The 19,414-nt window shown below is 40.5% G+C and overlaps 1 protein-coding gene across 16 annotated transcripts in view; it reads right to left on the bottom strand.

Annotated features, from left to right (window-relative positions):
* LOC149222965 (uncharacterized) overlaps nucleotides 1-19,414 on the bottom strand; it is a 380,581-nt gene that overhangs the window by 108,653 nt on the left and 252,514 nt on the right. For 7 of the 16 annotated variants that reach the window (XM_089385682.1, XM_089385683.1, XM_089385684.1 and 4 more), the window contains 3 exons: nucleotides 17,623-17,724; nucleotides 17,386-17,444; nucleotides 16,320-16,397 (listed from right to left, as the gene is read on the bottom strand). In XM_089385682.1, coding sequence (XP_089241808.1) covers nucleotides 16,320-16,397; nucleotides 17,386-17,444; nucleotides 17,623-17,724 — 239 coding nt within the window. Of the gene's footprint in view, nucleotides 1-15,012; nucleotides 15,147-15,888; nucleotides 16,398-17,385; nucleotides 17,445-17,622; nucleotides 17,725-19,414 lie in introns of those variants that run through there. The other 9 variants (XM_089385687.1, XM_089385686.1, XM_089385689.1 and 6 more) reach the window with 5 other exon arrangements.

Raw genomic sequence — 19,414 nt, 5'->3', positions numbered from 1 at the left:
TGACATATGCTTTGTTATGAACATGTTGATCAATATATGGCCGAGCCTCATCACATTCATTAGATTGCTGCTAAGAATCTCTTGAGATATCTTCGAGGCACGATCCACTATGGATATATAGATGCTAAATGGGCTGGCAGTGTGGTGGATCGTAAGAGAACGTTTGGGTGTTGCTTCTCTTTGGATTATGCTTCTATATCTTGGATGAGCAGGAAGCAAAAATCGGTTGCACTAAGCACCGCTGAGGCCGAATACATTGCTGCGATGAAGCAATTTGGTTGAGGAAGCTCTTCAGTGAGCTATTTGAGCACGTGCTAGATACCACCATAATCTTCTAGCCACAGTGGGATTCGTCTATCAGAAAATCTCATTTTCCAAGACCGCTCCAAGCACATTGACATCAGGTACCACTTTATTCGGGATATGGTACAACAAGGAGCAATTAGGCTCCAACACATCAGGATGGATGAGTAGGTTGCAAACATTCTCACGAAGCCTTTGGGGAAGATCAAATTTTTAACCTTCCAAGAGAGACTTGGAGTCATGGAACGACCCTCCTATGAGGATCCTGTATGAGTTGGACATAGAGCTCTGGGAGCTCCTGGTGCGTGGGGTACTTCTTGGAGCTATGAGCAACCATAGGGTGAGTGGTTCACCTTCCCCTCATGGTGCATTGGATACAGGGTGAGTGGTTCACCTTCCCCTGTGATACCCCATTATGGTTGACATCTGTGTAGGGTGAGTGATTCACCTTCCCCTACACATGCATGTACAATGAGTGGTTCACATTCCCCTACGATTGACATACACATAGGATGAGTGGTTCACCTCCTCCTATGGCATATGAGCGGGATGAGTGGTTCACCTTCTCCTGCAGATGCCTCGGCACACATCCTACCCATAGAGTTCTAGACTCATTGGAAGTACCTCTCATCTGGCCAATGAGTTGAGAAAAGATGGTTAGGGACCGTAGCACTATCGGTGGACGCATCGTGTACTGTCGTACTCCCTATCGCTAGGATGCATGGTGTTCAACAACTTGATTTGGGATCAAGGACCAGCTTTTGTCAGTGGAGAGTGGTATGATCTTATAACTCACTCTTGATCACTTCTTCTTCATGATAACTTCGTGGTTCATCTTCATGATAACTTCGTGGTTCAGAAGAGCAGGGCAGTGATGACAGGGATGGTACAGGATGATAGGTTGGTATGATGATGACAGTTGGATTGGCAAGTGGAATTCTCCCTAGTTGAGAGGGAGTGTTAAAATTGGCAACTAGAGCCAACTTCCACCTTAGGACAACTCATATGATCGAGATGATTATTGCATTGGATTCCTCTTTTCGAGAGGTACAGTTTTGATATAAAGATCATCTCATTCTGACAAGCAGAAATGGAATTTTGAATTTATTCTTTCTCATGGACAAATTGTCAAGGTCGGCCTCAGTCGAATGTAGGCTCATGAAGCCCAATGGATGTGTCTCCTCACCATCAACGAAGTGTATAAATGGAAGAGACCCTTCTCTCATTTGGACATCATCAAGTCATCACAGCAACTTCTCTCTCCTCTCTTGATTGGTTCATCCACCATGTAGGCTTCTCTACTTCACACGTGTGGAAGAGGATGAATTTCTGCACTGATTTTGGAGGCCAAAAATTTTAGAGATTAGGGCAGCGTTGACTTTGTGTAGTTTGACCATCCTTTAACTTTGATCTGGAGGGCAGAATTTCGATTTCTGTAGACCACATTCTTCGGCACGAATTTCGAGGTGATTAGGGACTGTTTGATAGAGTTGCTTGTTGTGTTGACTTTTTTATTTGACTGCAGAATTACAGCAGACTTTGACTGGGTTGACCAAGCAAGTTTTGGGTTGACTTTGACTCCCTTGGCAGGCTGCATTCTTCTGTTGTTGACCGAGCTGGTTGGAGGATGTTTTGGGGCAGCATTGACCACCGTTGACTTTCTCATTAGGGCTGCATTGACTGTTGATTTGGCAGAACTGTTTTGGGCATGTATTTATGATATTTGTACTCTCTCTCTCGCTGCTGAACTATTGAAGAATAATAAGAAGATTTGCTGAAAGGGTTTCCCCACATTGGGGATTGTCCCTGACATCTACCACATCTTGTGTCCTCTTGCCTTGGCTTGTCTTCTGCATACATTTTTATGTTCTATCTGCATTTACTGTCAATGTGTATAAGTTAATGTGATTGCTACTGAAGATAATTGGAAATTGTCATTGGGTTGATAAGGAACATTGAAGTAAATTTTGATAAAGCATAGAAGATACCATTGTTATCTAAAATTAACAGCGAGGCTCGTCTAGCCTTTCTTAGACCCTTCGCATGTCCTTTTTCCATCACAGATCAGATGAGAATATTTGTGCTTGTATGTATATCCAAATGGAGGTCAAAGTCCTCTTATTTATACTTTTCTCATAGCTTTTCAAGCCTGCATTAGGTCGACTTGAGGAAGGTTGGCCGACTTGGTCTTGGGAGCAAAGAGATATTTCTAGAATACAAAATAAATATTTTCTTCTTGATACAAAACCCTGAAAGGGTCTTCTACATAATTACATGGACCATGACGCATGACACAAACCTAAAAGCCCTCAATGGGTGCTTTGACCTAGAGACAGATGACTTTGAGCATGAAACCCATGCTTAATAAAATACTTTTTTTTTCTTTTACAATGCTATTATTTTTCTTCTTTTTCACAAATATAAGAATTACATCACATCATGAGTCAAACAACAATTATGAAGATCGATACTATTTACAGGTTCAACACTCCCTCTTAACTAGGGAGGTATTCATTGTTGAAGTTTCTAAGTTTACTTAGTTTAGAAACCCTTCATGCACTTTTTCTGATTTATTCCTACCTACTTGTTATTTTTATTTAACAAGTTATTTACAAAGTAAATACTGAAAATAAACACTAGTGCATGCTCAACATATTACAGATCAACAACTAAAAGAAACAAGAACAAACACACTACATGACACCATTATTTTTTGACCAATGTCCCTGGAAAAACCCAATGCGGGAAAATGGGTGCAGCTATCTGAGGGTTTTCTTATTAAGCAATATCATAGTACAATCTGGGTGCCGAAACTGGCCTATCCAACAAAGAATTTCCTTAGCAGCTATACCACACAGTTTGAGAGAAATCTCCTGGCTAAAACCCCGGAAAATCCTTCCGGTAGCTCCTCAGCACAAAACTGCTCTGCAACCTCAGGGTCTGCCCAATCTGGACTGCATCAGCCCCTCTTTGTCTCAAGTTGGCCCTGCATCAACCTTTCTTGGCGTTCGTAAGCCCCATGAGGCCCTGTGTCAGCTTTCCGGGCCTCTGCGTCAGACACACTGGCCTCTCTAGTGCTTTGCGCAACACTTGGTTGCCTCTGCGTGGCCCTACCTGAGCCCTTGTTGGCTCTACATCACTGTCCTTGGCTGCTACGCTGCTCTCCTGGCACAATCTCTACCTTCTTTGTTTCTCTGTACTCAATGCCCCTCAGCTGCTCTCTTAGAAAACCCCGCTCTAGAGAATAGAATTACTAATCACTCTAGTATTCTCTAACTGACCCTCAAGCCTCTTATACTCTCATCATTGACAAATCAACGGCCGAGATTAAGTCCCTAATCAACGGCTAATATTAGATCTGGCTTGATCCATGTCTTTTGGACCACTCTAACATAGATTCATATTAATACACATTAATATTTTATTTTCCCTAATTAAAAATATTAATTATTTTAATATCTTGGATTTAAGATATCTGTGGTTTTTATCTCCTGATCTGTTAGGGTCCCACCCTAACCCCCTTATTTATGTCATGGGATCACGTCATAGTCAAGAGTCAATAAAGCCCATATTAATATTTGTAAGTGGTTAACCCGCAATTAATGACGGGACCACAGTTAGTAGCAAATGGGCGGTAGTATTAGATATATGGTATTAATAAAACCCACGGTATTGGCCCGTGGTATTGCATGTATGAGTCATATATAAAGGATAGAGACTCCCTGCGAGGAGTATTGTGTCTTGTTTTTGTAATCGAGCTCTGCTCTATTGGAGGTTGCCCCCTCGAAGAGGCCTGTGAACATTTCTCTCTGAATAATAAAATCATTACTATTCTATGTTCTGGGTATCTTTTCTTCGCATATTATGTGTTCTGGGTATCTTTTCTTCGCATATTCTGTGTTTGGGTATTACTTTGCAGGTTAAGAGCATAACAAGTGGTATCAGAGCACTTTCCAGGGCTCGGTGGGATCTCCAATTTTTAGCAATTTTTTTTTTGGCTAGAGACGTGTTCCGGCGTCTTTAAACCACGGGATCTGTCGTTAAGCGCATAAACCTGCGGATTTGGGGAGGCATGCACGCAGGAAATACAGGAGGTGGTCACGTCTGTTGGACTCCCTTGTAACCCCTGTGGGTACCCCTTCAAGTAGTAGCGCATCAGACAGAACCGCGCACGGACTGTCTTCCACGTACCCTCTGGGTATATAGGAAGCCCCCTAGCTCCCTTGAAACCTCGCCATAGATAAACCTTCGGTCGTCTTGTGGCTACAGTACACCGAGAACAGCACTCGGAGAGATTACTCGCCCGTACGATAGGGTAGTCGGGTTGTACGGCTAAGGGTACGGTCGATCCTCCTTAGTTAGAGCCCTGAAACATTGGGCCGAGTACTACTGTCAGACCCTTATGTATATTGCGATCTGTAGGACCTGACACTCCTCAAGACCATAGTTCCCTTTCTATCGGGGGATCACAGATCATCTATTCCAGATCAGCAAGTGCAGCAGCAGCAGACATCAGTCCCGCAGCTCCATCAGATCAGCAGCAGCAATTGTTCCACCATTCAGATCTCTCAGATCCACCAGATCCGAGTAGTTGTGAAGGGTTCCTGTACCTGGATATAATTTTCGCAGGACTTTTGGCGGCATTGACATTTTGAGGATTTGGCGACTGCAGTATTGATCAGGAAGGAGTAAAACTCCGTTAGGATTTTTCTAAGCGCTTATTTGTGATCTAGCCCATCAACATCAGGACGACGAGCGGAGCACGGTGGTACCATTCAATTTATTAGAAAAAAAAAAAATTGGCGGTCCCAATTTTTCATCAAGTTGGTGTATGGTAGAAACTAGAGCTCAAGCAATGGCCAATGAAAGGCTAGACAAACTTGAAACAGATATGAACGAGCTCAAAAATCTGATTAACGGACTAACTAGCCAGGTATGGCAAGCAATCGATAAGGGCAAGGAGCCAGCTCTCGAGGAACCGTATAATGACCATGAACACCATGAGGGTGAGTCTAGCCACTCTCCTCACCTCTGGCACACCCATTCACCACCCAGTCAGCGACCTCCCAAGTTGGATATGTGGAAATTTGACGGTTCTCACTCGTCCGCATGGCTAGCACAAATGGACCAGTATTACAAATTGAATCGTCTCCAAGATGATTGGACTAAGCTTGGAGTGGGGACCATGTACTTGGACAATGAACGATGGCAATGGGCGGAATGGCATCAACGTCGCAATGGACCTTTTCCGAGTTGGGCCCAATTTGCCAAAGCTCTTCGAGATCACTTTGAACAGGGAGACTCCTTTTTGGGCCGTCTCACTAAGCTACGACAGACGGGTACAGTGGATGAATATATCACCGCTTTTGAAGCCTTAGCCTTCCGCACTCAGCATCTCTCAGATGAGTTCTACACGGAATGTTTTATCAGTGGTCTTAAAGAAGCCATCAAAGCTCAAGTTCTACTCCACCACCCTCCCACATGGACGGAGGCTTGCCAGGTAGCCCGTAAGGTGGAACATGCCATAACAGCCCAATACAGCCGCCCCAATTTCCCCACTAAAGGTCGTCCCCCACAAGCTCACAACACGACTCAGACACTTAAGGTCCAAAAGGTGTCACCTCAGGAAATGGCCGAAAGGAGGAAGCAAGGACTATGTTACTACTGTGATGAAAAATATTCCCCTGGTCATAAATGCAAGGAGCCCAAGTTTTTTCAAATAGATGCCACTGACTACAGCTCCACCGAGGAAGATCCACCTCTTGAGGAACCGGAGGCGATCGAAGAAGACAACCAAAAGGAGATTGTATCTGACGAACCAGTTATTTCGCTCAATGCGTTGGCAGGAATCTCTTCCCCTCAAACTCTCAAAATCAGGGGTTTTCTTAAACATCGCCCAATAATAGTCTTGATTGATAGTGGAAGTACCCATAATTTCATCCATCAAAAAATCGCTGAAGCGGCACATTGTTTTGTACGGGAAGTTTCTAACTTCCAAGTCCAAATTGCAGATGGGGGCACAATGAAATGTGAAGGCCGCTGTGAAAATGTCAAACTTCAAATGGGGGATTATCAGTTGAAAACCCACATGTTTGCCATACACATGGGGGGATGCGACATTGTCCTAGGCGCTGAATGGCTCCGCACCCTTGGGCCAATCACAATGGATTTCCAGGAGTTATATATGAGTTTTAAGCAGAACAACTCCACACATACCCTTCGTGGCCTCCAGGCGGGAGCCCCCTCTGTCATCAGCTCGCATCGGATGGAAAAATTGTTAAAAAAGGGCCATCATGGAGTGGTAGCTCAATTTAATGCCATCCAGGTAGTCGAAACCAGGTCTCTGCCAATTCATCCTGAGATGCAGCAGATTTTAAATAACTATCGGACGGTCTTTGACAAGCCTCATGAGCTTCCACCCTCGCGAGGGGAACATGATCATAGCATCACCTTGGTTCCAAGGGCCCAACCCCCAAATGTGCGGCCACATAGATATCCGTTCACTCAAAAGAATGAAATAGAAAAAATCATCAAGGAATTGTTGGAAGCAGGTGTCATTCGTCCCAGCATTAGTCCTTATTCATCCCCAGTGGTCATGGTCCTCAAGAAAGATGGGGAGTGGCGGATGTGTCCCGACTTCAGGGCCCTCAACAAGTTGACCATCAAAGATAAATTTCCCATTCCGGTGGTTGACGATTTGCTAGATGAACTTAATGGGGCTCAATTCTTCACTAAGTTGGATCTTCGCTCCGGCTACCACCAAATTCGCATGAAGGAAGTCGACATTCCCAAGACGGCTTTCAGAACTCATGAAGGCCATTATGAGTTCCTGGTCATGCCATTTGGTCTCTGTAATGCCCCTTCTACTTTTCAGAGTCTTATGAATCACATCCTCAAACCATATCTCAGAAAATTTGTCCTTGTCTTCTTCGATGACATTCTCATCTATAGTGGCACTTGGGCGGCACATCTTCAGCATGTAGATCTACTCTTGCAACTGCTCCGCAAGCACAAATTATTTGTCAAGATGTCTAAGTGTTTGTTTGGCATGGACGAAGTTGAGTATTTTGGCCACATTGTGGGGCGTGAAGGTGTCAAGGTGGACCCCAAAAAGATCCAGGCAATGCAAGAATGGCCTCAACCTAAGACTTTGAAGAGCTTGAGAGGATTTTTGGGTCTCACAGGCTATTATCGTAAATTTGTCCGCAACTATGGCCGCATAGCGAAGCCCCTCACTCAACTCCTAAAGAAAAATTCCTTCTTCTGGACCGAGGAAGCACAACAGGCATTTACCGCTCTCAAAAACGCCATGTGTACCACTCCAGTCTTAGCACTACCTGACTTCACCAAATCCTTTGTCATTGAATGTGATGCTTCGGGTACAGGTATTGGGGCGGTCTTAATGCAGGAAGGGCGACCATTGGCCTTCACAAGCCAACAACTCAGTGGGAGGAATCTGGGCCAATCTACCTACGAGAAGGAAATGATGGCCATCTTACATGCAGTCGAGACCTGGCGACCTTACTTATTGGGGCGACGTTTCCAAATCCGCACAGATCATCACAGCCTTAAATATTTTTTGGAGCAACGCCTATCCTCCCCACAACAAAATAAATGGTTAGCCAAAATGCTGGGATATGATTATGAGATCATTTACAAGAAAGGGAAAGACAACAGTGTAGCAGATGCATTATCGCGCCAATTTGAGGAGGAAAGTACTCTGCTCGCAATTTCCCTTCCCATTCTAGACTGGATTGAAGAGGCTCGCAGGGAATGGTTTTCACACCCAGGGCTCTCCCAACTCATTTCTCAATTGCAGGCAGATCCTAATTCCAGCAAGGGCTACTTGTGGCAGAATGATATTCTTCGCTACAAGGACAGAGTCGTAATATCACCAACATCTATCCTCAAAAGTCGCCTTTTGGCAGAATTGCACTCATCTCCCATTGCAGGACATTCGGGCTTTCAGAAGACGTATGCTCGCACCAGAAGATCATTCTTTTGGACAGGCATGAAAAAGGATGTCCTTACTTTTGTAGCCGAATGTGATGTCTGTCAACGCCACAAAGGGAAACCGTCAACACACCAGGCACCTTACAACCATTGCCCATTCCGGCCTCAATTTGGACGGAGGTTTCTATGGATTTCATTACAGGTCTTCCAAAGTCAGGGAACAAGTCAGTCATCATGGTGGTTGTGGACCGACTGTCGAAGTATGCTCATTTCTGCGCCCTACCCCACCCGTTTACACCAACCTTGGTTGCTCAAACTTTCATGGATCAGATCTTCAAATTACATGGCATGCCCACTTCTATAGTGTCCGACCGCGACCCGATCTTCACCAGCAATTTTTGGCAGGAACTCTTCAGAATACAAGGCACTCAACTCAAACTCAGTACTTCATATCATCCGCAAACAGATGGTCAAACCGAAGCCGTCAACAAATGTCTAGAAACCTACCTTAGGTGTTTCACTTCAGAAAAGCAACACCTTTGGGCACAGTGGTTACCTCTGGCTGAATGGTGGTATAACACCAACTATCATGCCACCACCAAAATGACTCCCTATGAAGCAGTCTATGGTCAACTTCCGCCTTCCCCTACTTCTTATCTCAAGGGATGCTCCAAAGTACAAGCAGTGGATCAACTCCTACAACACCGCGCAACCATGCTCGCCCATCTTCGAGAGACTCTTCATCAAGCTCAGAACCGCATGAAGCAACAGGCCGACCAACATCGCTCAGAGCGCCAATTTCAAGAAGGGGATCAGGTTTTTTTGAGGCTGCAACCATATAAGCAAACATCACTCAAAGATAAGGGTTGTCAAAAGCTCTCTCCAAAATTCTATGGACCATACCAAGTACTTCAGCGCATTGGAGAAGTGGCTTACAAGTTGGCTTTGCCACCTACGGCAAAAATCCATCCAGTTTTCCATGTATCATGCCTCAAGAAAGTGATTGGGAACAATTGCCGAGTTCAAACCAGTCTACCTGAATTAGACGAAGAAGGGTCAATCTGGCTTCAACCCGAACAGGTTCTAGACACACGAGACAAGCACCCGCGCGGCCGCATGATTAAGGAGGTCCTCGTCAAATGGAAAGACACCTCTCCGGAAGATGCAACTTGGGAACCAGCCACTATTCTTCAGCAGTTTCCGCAGCTTCAGCCTTGAGGACAAGGCTAGTCTTAAGGGGGAGGGCATGTTAGGGTCCCACCCTAACCCCCTTATTTATGTCATGGGATCACGTCATAGTCAAGAGTCAATAAAGCCCATATTAATATTTGTAAGTGGTTAACCCGCAATTAATGACGGGACCACAGTTAGTTGGAAATGGGCGGTAGTATTAGATAGATGGTATTAATAAAACCCACGGTATTGGCCCATGGTATTGCATGTATGAGTCATATATAAAGGATAGAGACTCCCTGCGAGGAGTATCATGTCTTGTTTTTGTAATCGAGCTCTGCTCTATTGGAGGTTGCCCCCTCGAAGAGGCCTGTGAACATTTCTCTCTGAATAATAAAATCATTGCTATTCTATGTTCTGGGTATCTTTTCTTCGCATATTCTGTGTTTGGGTATTACTTTGCAGGTTAAGAGCATAACATGATCTATTTAGAATCTGTCCAAACCCTTTCTGGGTATTGGAGATCTCATGTGCCCCAACCTCTCCACCAAATTTCATGGCTGGAGTACATCCAATGCTGCCCCAAATCAACATTCATAATTGTTTAGCCTATATAAGGACAATACTCACTTTGAAAAGTTCTCATAAGAAAGGTATCACAAACAACATGTACAGTGTTAGAGATCTACATACCATCTAGGCTAACTACCAAGATATCAACCCTAACAATCAAGATATCAACCATCTAGGCTACCTGCCAAGGTATGATCCCAACAGGGATCCAAGTGTCATCAAGGCTACCTGCCAAGACACCAGGTGTCATCTAGGCTACCTTCTAAGGCACCAATTCAACAAGGATCCAAGTGTCATCTAGGGTACCTGCCAAGACACCAACAAGGATCTAGGTACCATCTAGGCTATCTACCAAGGTACCAACCCTAACAGTAATCTAGATATCATCTAGGTCAAGATACCAACCCTAACTGGGATATAGGTATCATCTAGACCAAGATATCCAACCTAACAGGGATCTGGATATCATCTAGGCCAAGATATCCACCCTAACAAGGATCTAGGTATCGTCTAGGCTAACTGCCAAGATACCGACCCTAAGTACCATCATATGGGCTATTCAGCCTAAGGTACACCAACTCATCAAACCTCTTTCTGAGGTCATTATTTTCTTTGCACGTTCCATCTTCAAGTAACAATGAGGTACAGCTCCATCTTCAATCATCAATGTGGAATCTTCAATATCATCATAGTAGCTCCCTCTTTCCATCATCTATATTAATAGTGTTCCTACAGCTCCCTCTTTCCATCATGCCCATCATGAAGTCTTTCTTAAGCACGAGATTTACTTTTGTCTTGTTCTTACATCTTTTTCATACAATCATGTACCTGCAATTTTTATCAACAAGTACAACCAAGCAAAATATACATGTACAAGAGCATGATGTTAATTTTGTCAGTCTAGGGTTTTCAAAGGATACTACTAGGGTTTTAGTTACAAACCCTAGATATTCCATGACCTGACCCTAAATAGGGTTTTTATTTTCAGTGGAAACATCAGTCCTAGGGATTTTGACTTTCAAGCCCTAGGGTTTACTCAATTCAACCCTTGCTAGGGTTTGACCATATACCCTAGATTCTATCTATAAACCCTAAAAAATCAAGAGATAGGGTTTTATAAGAGGGAACAAATAGTTAGGGTTTCAGTTTTCATTATTCTAGGGGTTTTCTAATTCAAGTTCCGACAAGGATTTTCTAACCCTAGATACCAAAAATCTTCAACAATGTAAAACCCTAGATTCCTATCATGTAAAATATGCCATCTTCATACCCTAACATTTTCATAGTCTTTTGGATATAAGGAAATTGTAAAGATCCTAACATACTTCATAAGCAATGATAATGCATTAAATGATCATACCTCTTTTGTTTTTACTTACTTTTCAAGATAGGGGAGGTGCTTTGATTTTCCAAGTTTTAATACGAGGCTCTCTCTACGTCAAGGCTTCTTCTTCAAAGTTCTTTCAAGATGCAAATCTCCCTTCTAGGCTCCCTCGAATAGACTTTGGAATATACCTGCAATCCTCTTTCAGGGAGATCATAAAAAGAAAAGATATAGTTAAATAAAGTTAGACATGGAATCAACAACAATATAATGAAGGAAAGGGAATAGAATGCTTATCTCTTAAAAATAGAAGAAGCTCCCTCTTTTTCTTGCTTAGATTTAGACATCATTCGGGGATTTCTTCAACTCATTTTGGGGTCTTAAGACTTCGGTATTCTATCCACCATCTTCTTTTGAAATTCTGGGTTGCTTTTATCATAGACTTTCATTCAATTGTTGATGTTAATGACAATGTTTTCAAGATCCTTTGAAGGCTAGCTTCAAACTGGTCCCAAGATGCTTGATATATCCTTCAAGAACCTCTTCTAAAGTCTTCAAGAGTGGTATTCTTAAGATGCTCGATACTGCTACGAATGTCTTACAAACCTTCAACAAGATGAAGTCTACAGGCCCTAGAATTAAGACATGTAACAAAACCCTTAGTCCTTTGGAAGTTGCTACAAGGCCTTCTTTCACAATCCAAGGTATAGATACTTCCACTATTGTCACAAGTACTGTCATGAAGATGCTTTCCTCAAGGTGACTAACTGTAGCTTCTCTTGACTATGAATTTAGATGCTGCTACAGCCTTTCAATCTCGGCTTCTATACTTCTATTAGCTTCAGAAATTCCACAAAAACCTTCTTCTTAAATCAATGTCCTGAACAACAGGTCTGGTACCTATTGTAGCCCTTGTCCTACAAGATCTTTAAAGTCACTGTCACCTCCACTCTGGTTAGGGTATCCTGTAGATGCTGCTTCAGGTCTTCAAGCTTTGTTTTATTGTTGCTTAAAGCCTTAAATAATCCTTGGATAGACCCACCTTATTTCGCTGTCAACAATAGGTTTGACACTCACTTCAAGTCCTTATGGATACCAGAAGCTTTTACTGTAATTTTTGGGCTTCTCTGATTAAAGCTTCTCACTGTTATTACTGTAATAACTTTACAAACCAAACTTCAAATACTTCTTTTATCTTCGGTCCTTCATTTTCTTCAGAGGTCTTGATTCACTGGCCTTTTTCATCCATTGGAATCCTTCCAAACCACAGACCTTGCCATAAATGAAATAGGGCTTTGCAGTCTAAGTTAGGCCTTTCCTAGCGCTGCCTGTAGAAGTTTCTTATACCTCTAATTACAGTGGTTTAAATCCCTTTACAAGGTATTTTCGTTTGCTGGCTAGAATGACTGCTACCAGCCCACAAGACTTGCGTACAGAACTTTCGCACTTGAACTGAGCTCCTTGGTTTATTCGGCCCTTCCTCGGCAATTTTGGATCTAAGCCTAGGACTGCGGCCTTGTATTATGAAAATCTGCTCAGAAATTTAATTTGGCTTTCAAGATAGAAGTGAGCAGACCTTTTTCTGTCATAAATCTTTCTTTACTTATTTCAGCCTTCAAAACTAATGTGCACAGTCCCTTTATCTCAGCTACTTGGAGGAATGTAAGCCATTTCAAGTGATCTTCTTAGCTGCCTATGCCACTTACCTTAGCTCTGGTACCATGTTGAGAAATCCATTAGGGCAACATTATGTCTTTTATTAACTGATTTCTCTATTACTTGACAGTTATTTGTGATGTTATTATCTTTCTTTTCTTATGTTCTGATCATCAAATAAATGCCAATATACTGAAGATCACAAACACATGAAAAGAACACCAGAGATAGGCTCCAAGCCCAGGCAAAACCCCTCACTTGGGGGAAAACCCAGAAATTCTTTTCTTCTAGAATCAACTTCAAAGGAGATTTCCAAGACCAAAACCAATATCTCTGTTTCCTCCAAAGTCCAAGCCAACCAGCCTTTCTTCCTTCTGCAAGACAAACTTCTCCAAGGGGCAGTGAGAAAAACAAGATTAATAAAGCTTCAAGATCGAACTGTACATACTTCTGAAATTTTTGGAACTGAGGTAACCCTAGCAGCCTCAGAAATTTTCGCATTTGTGACCTGAACATAGATGGAGATCCGAATCATCCTCCTTGACTTTATCTCCTTTCTCGCTAGGCTCTTCTTTTTATCCTTCTTTCCTGATTGCAAAGCAAAAGATATATATGCGTGCTATCTCTCTTTCTTCACAAGGCTCATCTAGCATTTCTTAGACGCTTTGCATGTCCATTTTCCATCGCAGATCAGATGAGAATATCTGTGCTTGTATGTGTATCCAAATGGGGGTCGAAGTCCTCTTATTTATACTTTCATAGCTTTTCAAGCCTGCATTAGGCCAACTTGAGGAAGGCTGACCGACTTGGTCTTGGGAGCAAATAGATGTTTCAACTTTCTAGAATACAAAATAAATATTTTCTTGTTGATACAAATGCCCGAAAGGGTCTTTTACATAATGACATGGACCATGACTCATGACACAAACCTAGAAGCACTCACTGGGTGCTTTGACCTAGAGAGAAATGACTTTGAGCACAAAAACCATGCTTGATAAAATAATTATTTTTTCTTTTACAATATTTTTCTTTTTCTTCTTTTTGACAAATATAAGAATTACACCATGTCATGAGCCAAGCAACAATTATGGAGACCGATACTAGTTACACTTTCAACATAGGCCATAGAATTATTGGATTAAAACATTAGGAAAATATAGAACTGTTGCTTGGATTCCTCTTTGGAGTATGAATGTATGTTCATTTGCCTCTGGTCACCTGCATGAAGCATCTCTACTATGAATTTCTATTTTTGTTCATCACAGGGGCCAAACCTTACTGCAATATTCTTTGCAATTTCAATAGAGAAACGAACAATTTTTGCTTATAAACCTTGTTGGAGGAAAAAGGTTTTTTAGTAATTATTTGACTCGTGAAAACAGGTCTAAAGACCATTCCGCTAGGTAAACAAAGAGTTTAGGAGCATTCAATAGTAGAACTCTGCTACAGCAACAAAAAAATCTAGAATGGAGTGAGCATTAAGAATGATTACTTACCATTTTAAGTAGATTGCTATGGGATGCATGCGGTGATTCCTTTCAAGCGCTATTTTTATTCACATATAAAATCATAGTTTTCAGTATTTTCTTCACAACTTTTCTTTTTCTTTTTTCTTTTTGGCCTGGGGAATTTTATCTCTCGCAAGCGAATTTTATCTCTCTTATCTGCTAAATTTCTCTCATACCCAGCAATAATGCATAAAATCCCATAAATATTATATCCCCTTGGTTGTCCAGCACAGGATTTTGTAGGGGTAATCTTGATCACCCAGCGCTACTTAATGAGCAAAATTCACCCAAGAAGAGGAAGGTCACAGTTTCGGGACAGAAATGACTGAAACATATGTTATTCAGATATGATAGTTGAGAAAAATTCAAGTTCTCGGTAATGAACAAAATTTACCTAGAGACAAATGACTTTGAGCATGAAACCCATGCTTGATAAAATAATTATTTTTTGTTTTAAAGTATTTTTCTTTTTCTTCTTTCTAAAAAATATAAGAATTACATCATGTCATGAGCCAAACAACAATTATTAAGACCGATACTAGTTACACTTTCAACACAGGCCATAGAATTATTGGATTAAAACACTAGGAAAATATAGAACTGTTTCTTGGATTCCTCTTTGGAGTATGAATGTATGTTCATTTGCCTCTGGTCACCTGCATGAAGCATCTCTACTATGAATTTCTATTTTTGTTCATCACAGAGGGGCCTAACCTTGCTGCAATATTCTTTGCAATTTCAATAGAGAAACTAGCAATTTTTGCTTATAAACCTTGTTGGAGGAAAAAGGTTTTTTAGTAATTATTTGACTGATGAAAACAAGTCTAAAGAGCATTCCGCTAGGTAAACGAAGAGTTTAGATCCTAGGAGCACTCATCAGTAGTACTCTGCTACAGTAATGACAAAATCTAGAATGGATCGAGCATTAAGAATGATTACTTACCATTTTAAGTAGATTTCTATTGGATGCATGCAGTGATTCTTTTCAAGCGCTATATTTAATCATATATAAAATCGTAGTTTTCAGTATTTTCTTCACATCTTTTCTTTTTCTTTTTCTTTTTTCTTTTTTGCCCAGGGAATTTTATCTCTCGCAAGCGAATTTTATCTCTCTTACTGCTAAATTTCTCTCATACCCGGTAATTAATAATAATGCATAAAATCTCATAGATATTATATCCCCTTGGTTGTCCAGCACAATATGTTGTAGGGGTAATCTTGATCACCCAGCGCTACTTAATGAACAAAATTAACCTAAGAAGAGGAAGGTCACAATTTCGGGACAGAAATGACTGAAACATATGTTATTCAGATATGATAGTTGAGAAAAAGTCAAGTTCTCGATAATGAACAAAATTTACCTAACAAAAGGCAGGTCACAATTTCTGGATAGACAGATAACTCAAATATATGCTATTCAGATATGATGTAAAATATTCAAGTTCTGGATTTTAGCTAGCTTCTCAACACTGAAGAGCGTGAAGAGTCGAAGACTAGGGAAGGAACGGGGATTCATCATTTTTACAAGTAACCATAATGCCATATTTGTATAAGATCTTTGTACAACAGGCATATGGAGATAACTATTTACACAAGGGACCTTCATTATTCCCCGATTTCTAGAGAAGCATCCATCATACCTTGATTTTAACCCATCATCATTAAGGAAGCTAACATAATATGTACCTTGAAAAATTAATAAGAAACACATACACTATACACTATGAGGTGATGCTAATTTCATAAATGAAGATCAAGGAAGTTCACACCTTATACAAATACAAAAATGCACGCTTAGCGGTTTCGTTTACTTTGAATGATTGACATACAATTTGTGTTGCTTGATGTAGTCAATCACAGTGTCTGGTGTCAAGTACTTCACTGACAGTCCTCTGGTCAAGTTTTGCCTGTATCAAAAATAAATTACCAAGACATGCTGTTCAGCTGGATATGACATATCAAGAAAAAACATGAAACTTTTATTTTAACTTCAAGCATAAAAGAAAAATTGAAGTAGCTGGTCTTTCCTTCAGAACTTGGGCATACCATGAGCAAAATTTGCAGCAATATGCATGTCCCTCTCAAAACAAATCTCTTATAGTGTTCAACTTAACCAACTCTTTAGATTTTTTGACTAAGAGGTACATATATTATACCTTAAATTATATGCACAGAAAACTTAACCCCTATGGACATGGTTCATGCTTAAAAAGGGAATCAATATTATGGTAAATATCAAACGGCCATGTGAGCAAACTTCTAGTGAATGGCCTTAATAATGCACAAACTTTAAAAGAGAAGAAAGGATGCAGGGGGCTGGAACATCTCCTCTACTTGCCTTAGTTACTTATGGTTGTCTAATATATAATTGTTCATGCATCATGATTTTATTATGCTTGGTTTTGTTCATATTGTTCAATGCCCAGATGGGACTTGGAACTTTGTTACTTTTATAGTTTTGTGTATAGGCTCTGCTTTGTCACCATGCCTCGTAACTGTTTGGAAGATCACCAATCAGTCATGGTGGTCATATTGTGACTGTTTGGATCTTAGTTTATATTCTCTCTCTCTCTCTCTCTCTCTCTCTCTCTCACACACACACAAACATGGAGAAATAATTAAATGCATTTACGAAATCTGCCGAAAATGATACATGATCAAATATCGAAGTAAAAGCATGAGAATGGAATCGGTTTGTCTAATCTATAAGAAAAAAGGTTTTGGAGATCTCATTCGCTACAACAATTGCATCAAAAACCCTTCTATGTCTCCATAATATGCAATATCCCTATTAGCAATTGGTTAGGCTAAACAAAAATGCATGGCGGATAGAAAATTGAAAAAGGAAAGAAACATGTATTATAACTTTTGTAAATTTCAAAAACAATACTTTACCTAATTTTAGTGGAGCTAATGTCGTTCGGTACCAAATCATCCACAATAATAATATTTCTCTGAGGAAACAAAAGATTGATTAATAATTAAAGATGACAACATATTTTTTCTACAATAGTTTAGTTCTTCTATACTAGCAGTAAATAGCAATAGCCTATAATAAAATCATTCAAACAAAGGAATTATAAAAGAAAACAATTAAGTTTCACCAAAAAATTTAGCCATGAGTAGAAGTACCTTGTTTTCAAACAAGATATCATTCTCAAAGATGAGCTTTGCAATGTCCTTTCCTCCTCTAGAAATGCAAACAATACCATGATCTCGACAAATAGCCCTCACCTGCAAAGGAAAACCAAAGAAAGTAATTTGAGTTATACCCACCTAAATATTGGACTTGGTGTGCAACACATTAATGGAAAGCCTTGATGTTTGGCTTGATGTCTAAGTTTTGACTAATAGGAGATAGTGTTACAGATTCATCATCCCCTCAATGTTGCTTCCTTTGGTCGTTGATTACAATAAACCTAGACATCTATGTGATTGCTTAGATTGTGATGAGCATTGACATTTCTTTTCTGATGATTTGCTTAGCACCAATGTTCTTCATAATGGCTATGTAACGATGTCGTTGATATCATACAAACTTGTTGAATAACATGCCTAATGATGTAACTTCATGTCATGATTTACTTGTTTCACAAAGATGATGTTCCATGTACATTGGTATCAATGGAGGAATTAATATGTTACAAGTTGAAACACTAATGGAAAGACAAGGGAAACACACTCAAGGGAAAGGACTCGTGACTCAATGAGGGTGAAAACCATATCCTAGAACTTAGGAAGAATTGGCAAAGGAGAAAACTTGAGAAAATGATCTCTAAAGTTAACTAGGGTAAAAGGGCCAAGGGGAAAGAGTCGCAAGTTGTTTTTACCATATTCTTAACACTTGCAATTTCACTCTCTAGCTCAGTTTCACCCTTGCCCAAGAAGAGGAAAGGCCAAGAACCAAATCTTGAAAATGATCTTGCACCTAGGAAGGATTACAAAAGAAGTTGCTTGCCTTGCCAAAGGGCTAACTCATGAGGAAATGTTATGATATTTTACTATTGTTTTGCAAGATACTGTGATTTGAATTTGTACTTGGTAGAGCAGATTATTGATTGCTCTAACCTGGTCTAAGAAACTAAGATGTTGGGAATGTACAAATCATTCATAGGATACTAAGGCTCATTTTGTGCCTAGCTACTTCGTATTATTCTTTGCAAAGAGGCGCCACTACCAAGTGTCATTGTGACCCCAGAGATGAGGGTGTTAGTAAGACCCACGAACACCATACCAAGAAGGGTTTAGGAGTCCATTAGACCAAGAACCCCCCTGCCACATTGAGGTTGATCAGTTGGAAGTCTAATCTATGATAAAATACTTGTAAGGAGTTTCTGTGTGCCCTAAAATTCCTCACCTCATTGACTTTATGCCCTACTTGAGGGCTCACACTTGTGAAGATAGTTGCATCGGTTGGGTGGAAAATCAACCCTCGGATGCAATTTCCCCCCTTTTATTGATGAGTGAATTGTGGGATTCTAGAATATTGTTTGGATTAGCACTTGGACTTCAATGAGATAATGATTACAAGTAGTCATTATCATGTTTAATTATTTAATGATTAAATTCTGAAGTAATTATCTACGTCATGGGATCAATGGCATGCCTTCCATATCTTATGTACTTGTTGCATTTAAACTTTATACTATGTTTGACTTAGATCTGATTTATCTTGCAATGTTTTAATTTTAAGTAATGGAAAAATATTATTGTATTACACTCAAATGTGTTGTTAGAAAGTGCTATCAAAACTCCAGGGTTCTGCAATTGGGATATTTTAGGGAGATTTTAAAAATAGCAAATTAACCTAGGAACCTAAGATACTGAGGTACTCAGGAGTGAAGATTGAAAGTAATGATATTTTACTAACTAAATAACATTATATTAACTCATTGTTGCATGCTAACTATGTTTGTTTAGTTTT

The sequence above is a fragment of the Pinus tabuliformis genome, chromosome Q (genome assembly GCF_031772625.1).
Source record: "Pinus tabuliformis cultivar Carrire ecotype Pingquan chromosome Q, CPIR1, whole genome shotgun sequence".
Taxonomy (NCBI): domain Eukaryota; kingdom Viridiplantae; phylum Streptophyta; class Pinopsida; order Pinales; family Pinaceae; genus Pinus; species Pinus tabuliformis.
The sequence above is the reverse complement of the archived record's forward strand: the minus strand, read 5'-3'. Positions and strand labels throughout refer to the sequence as shown.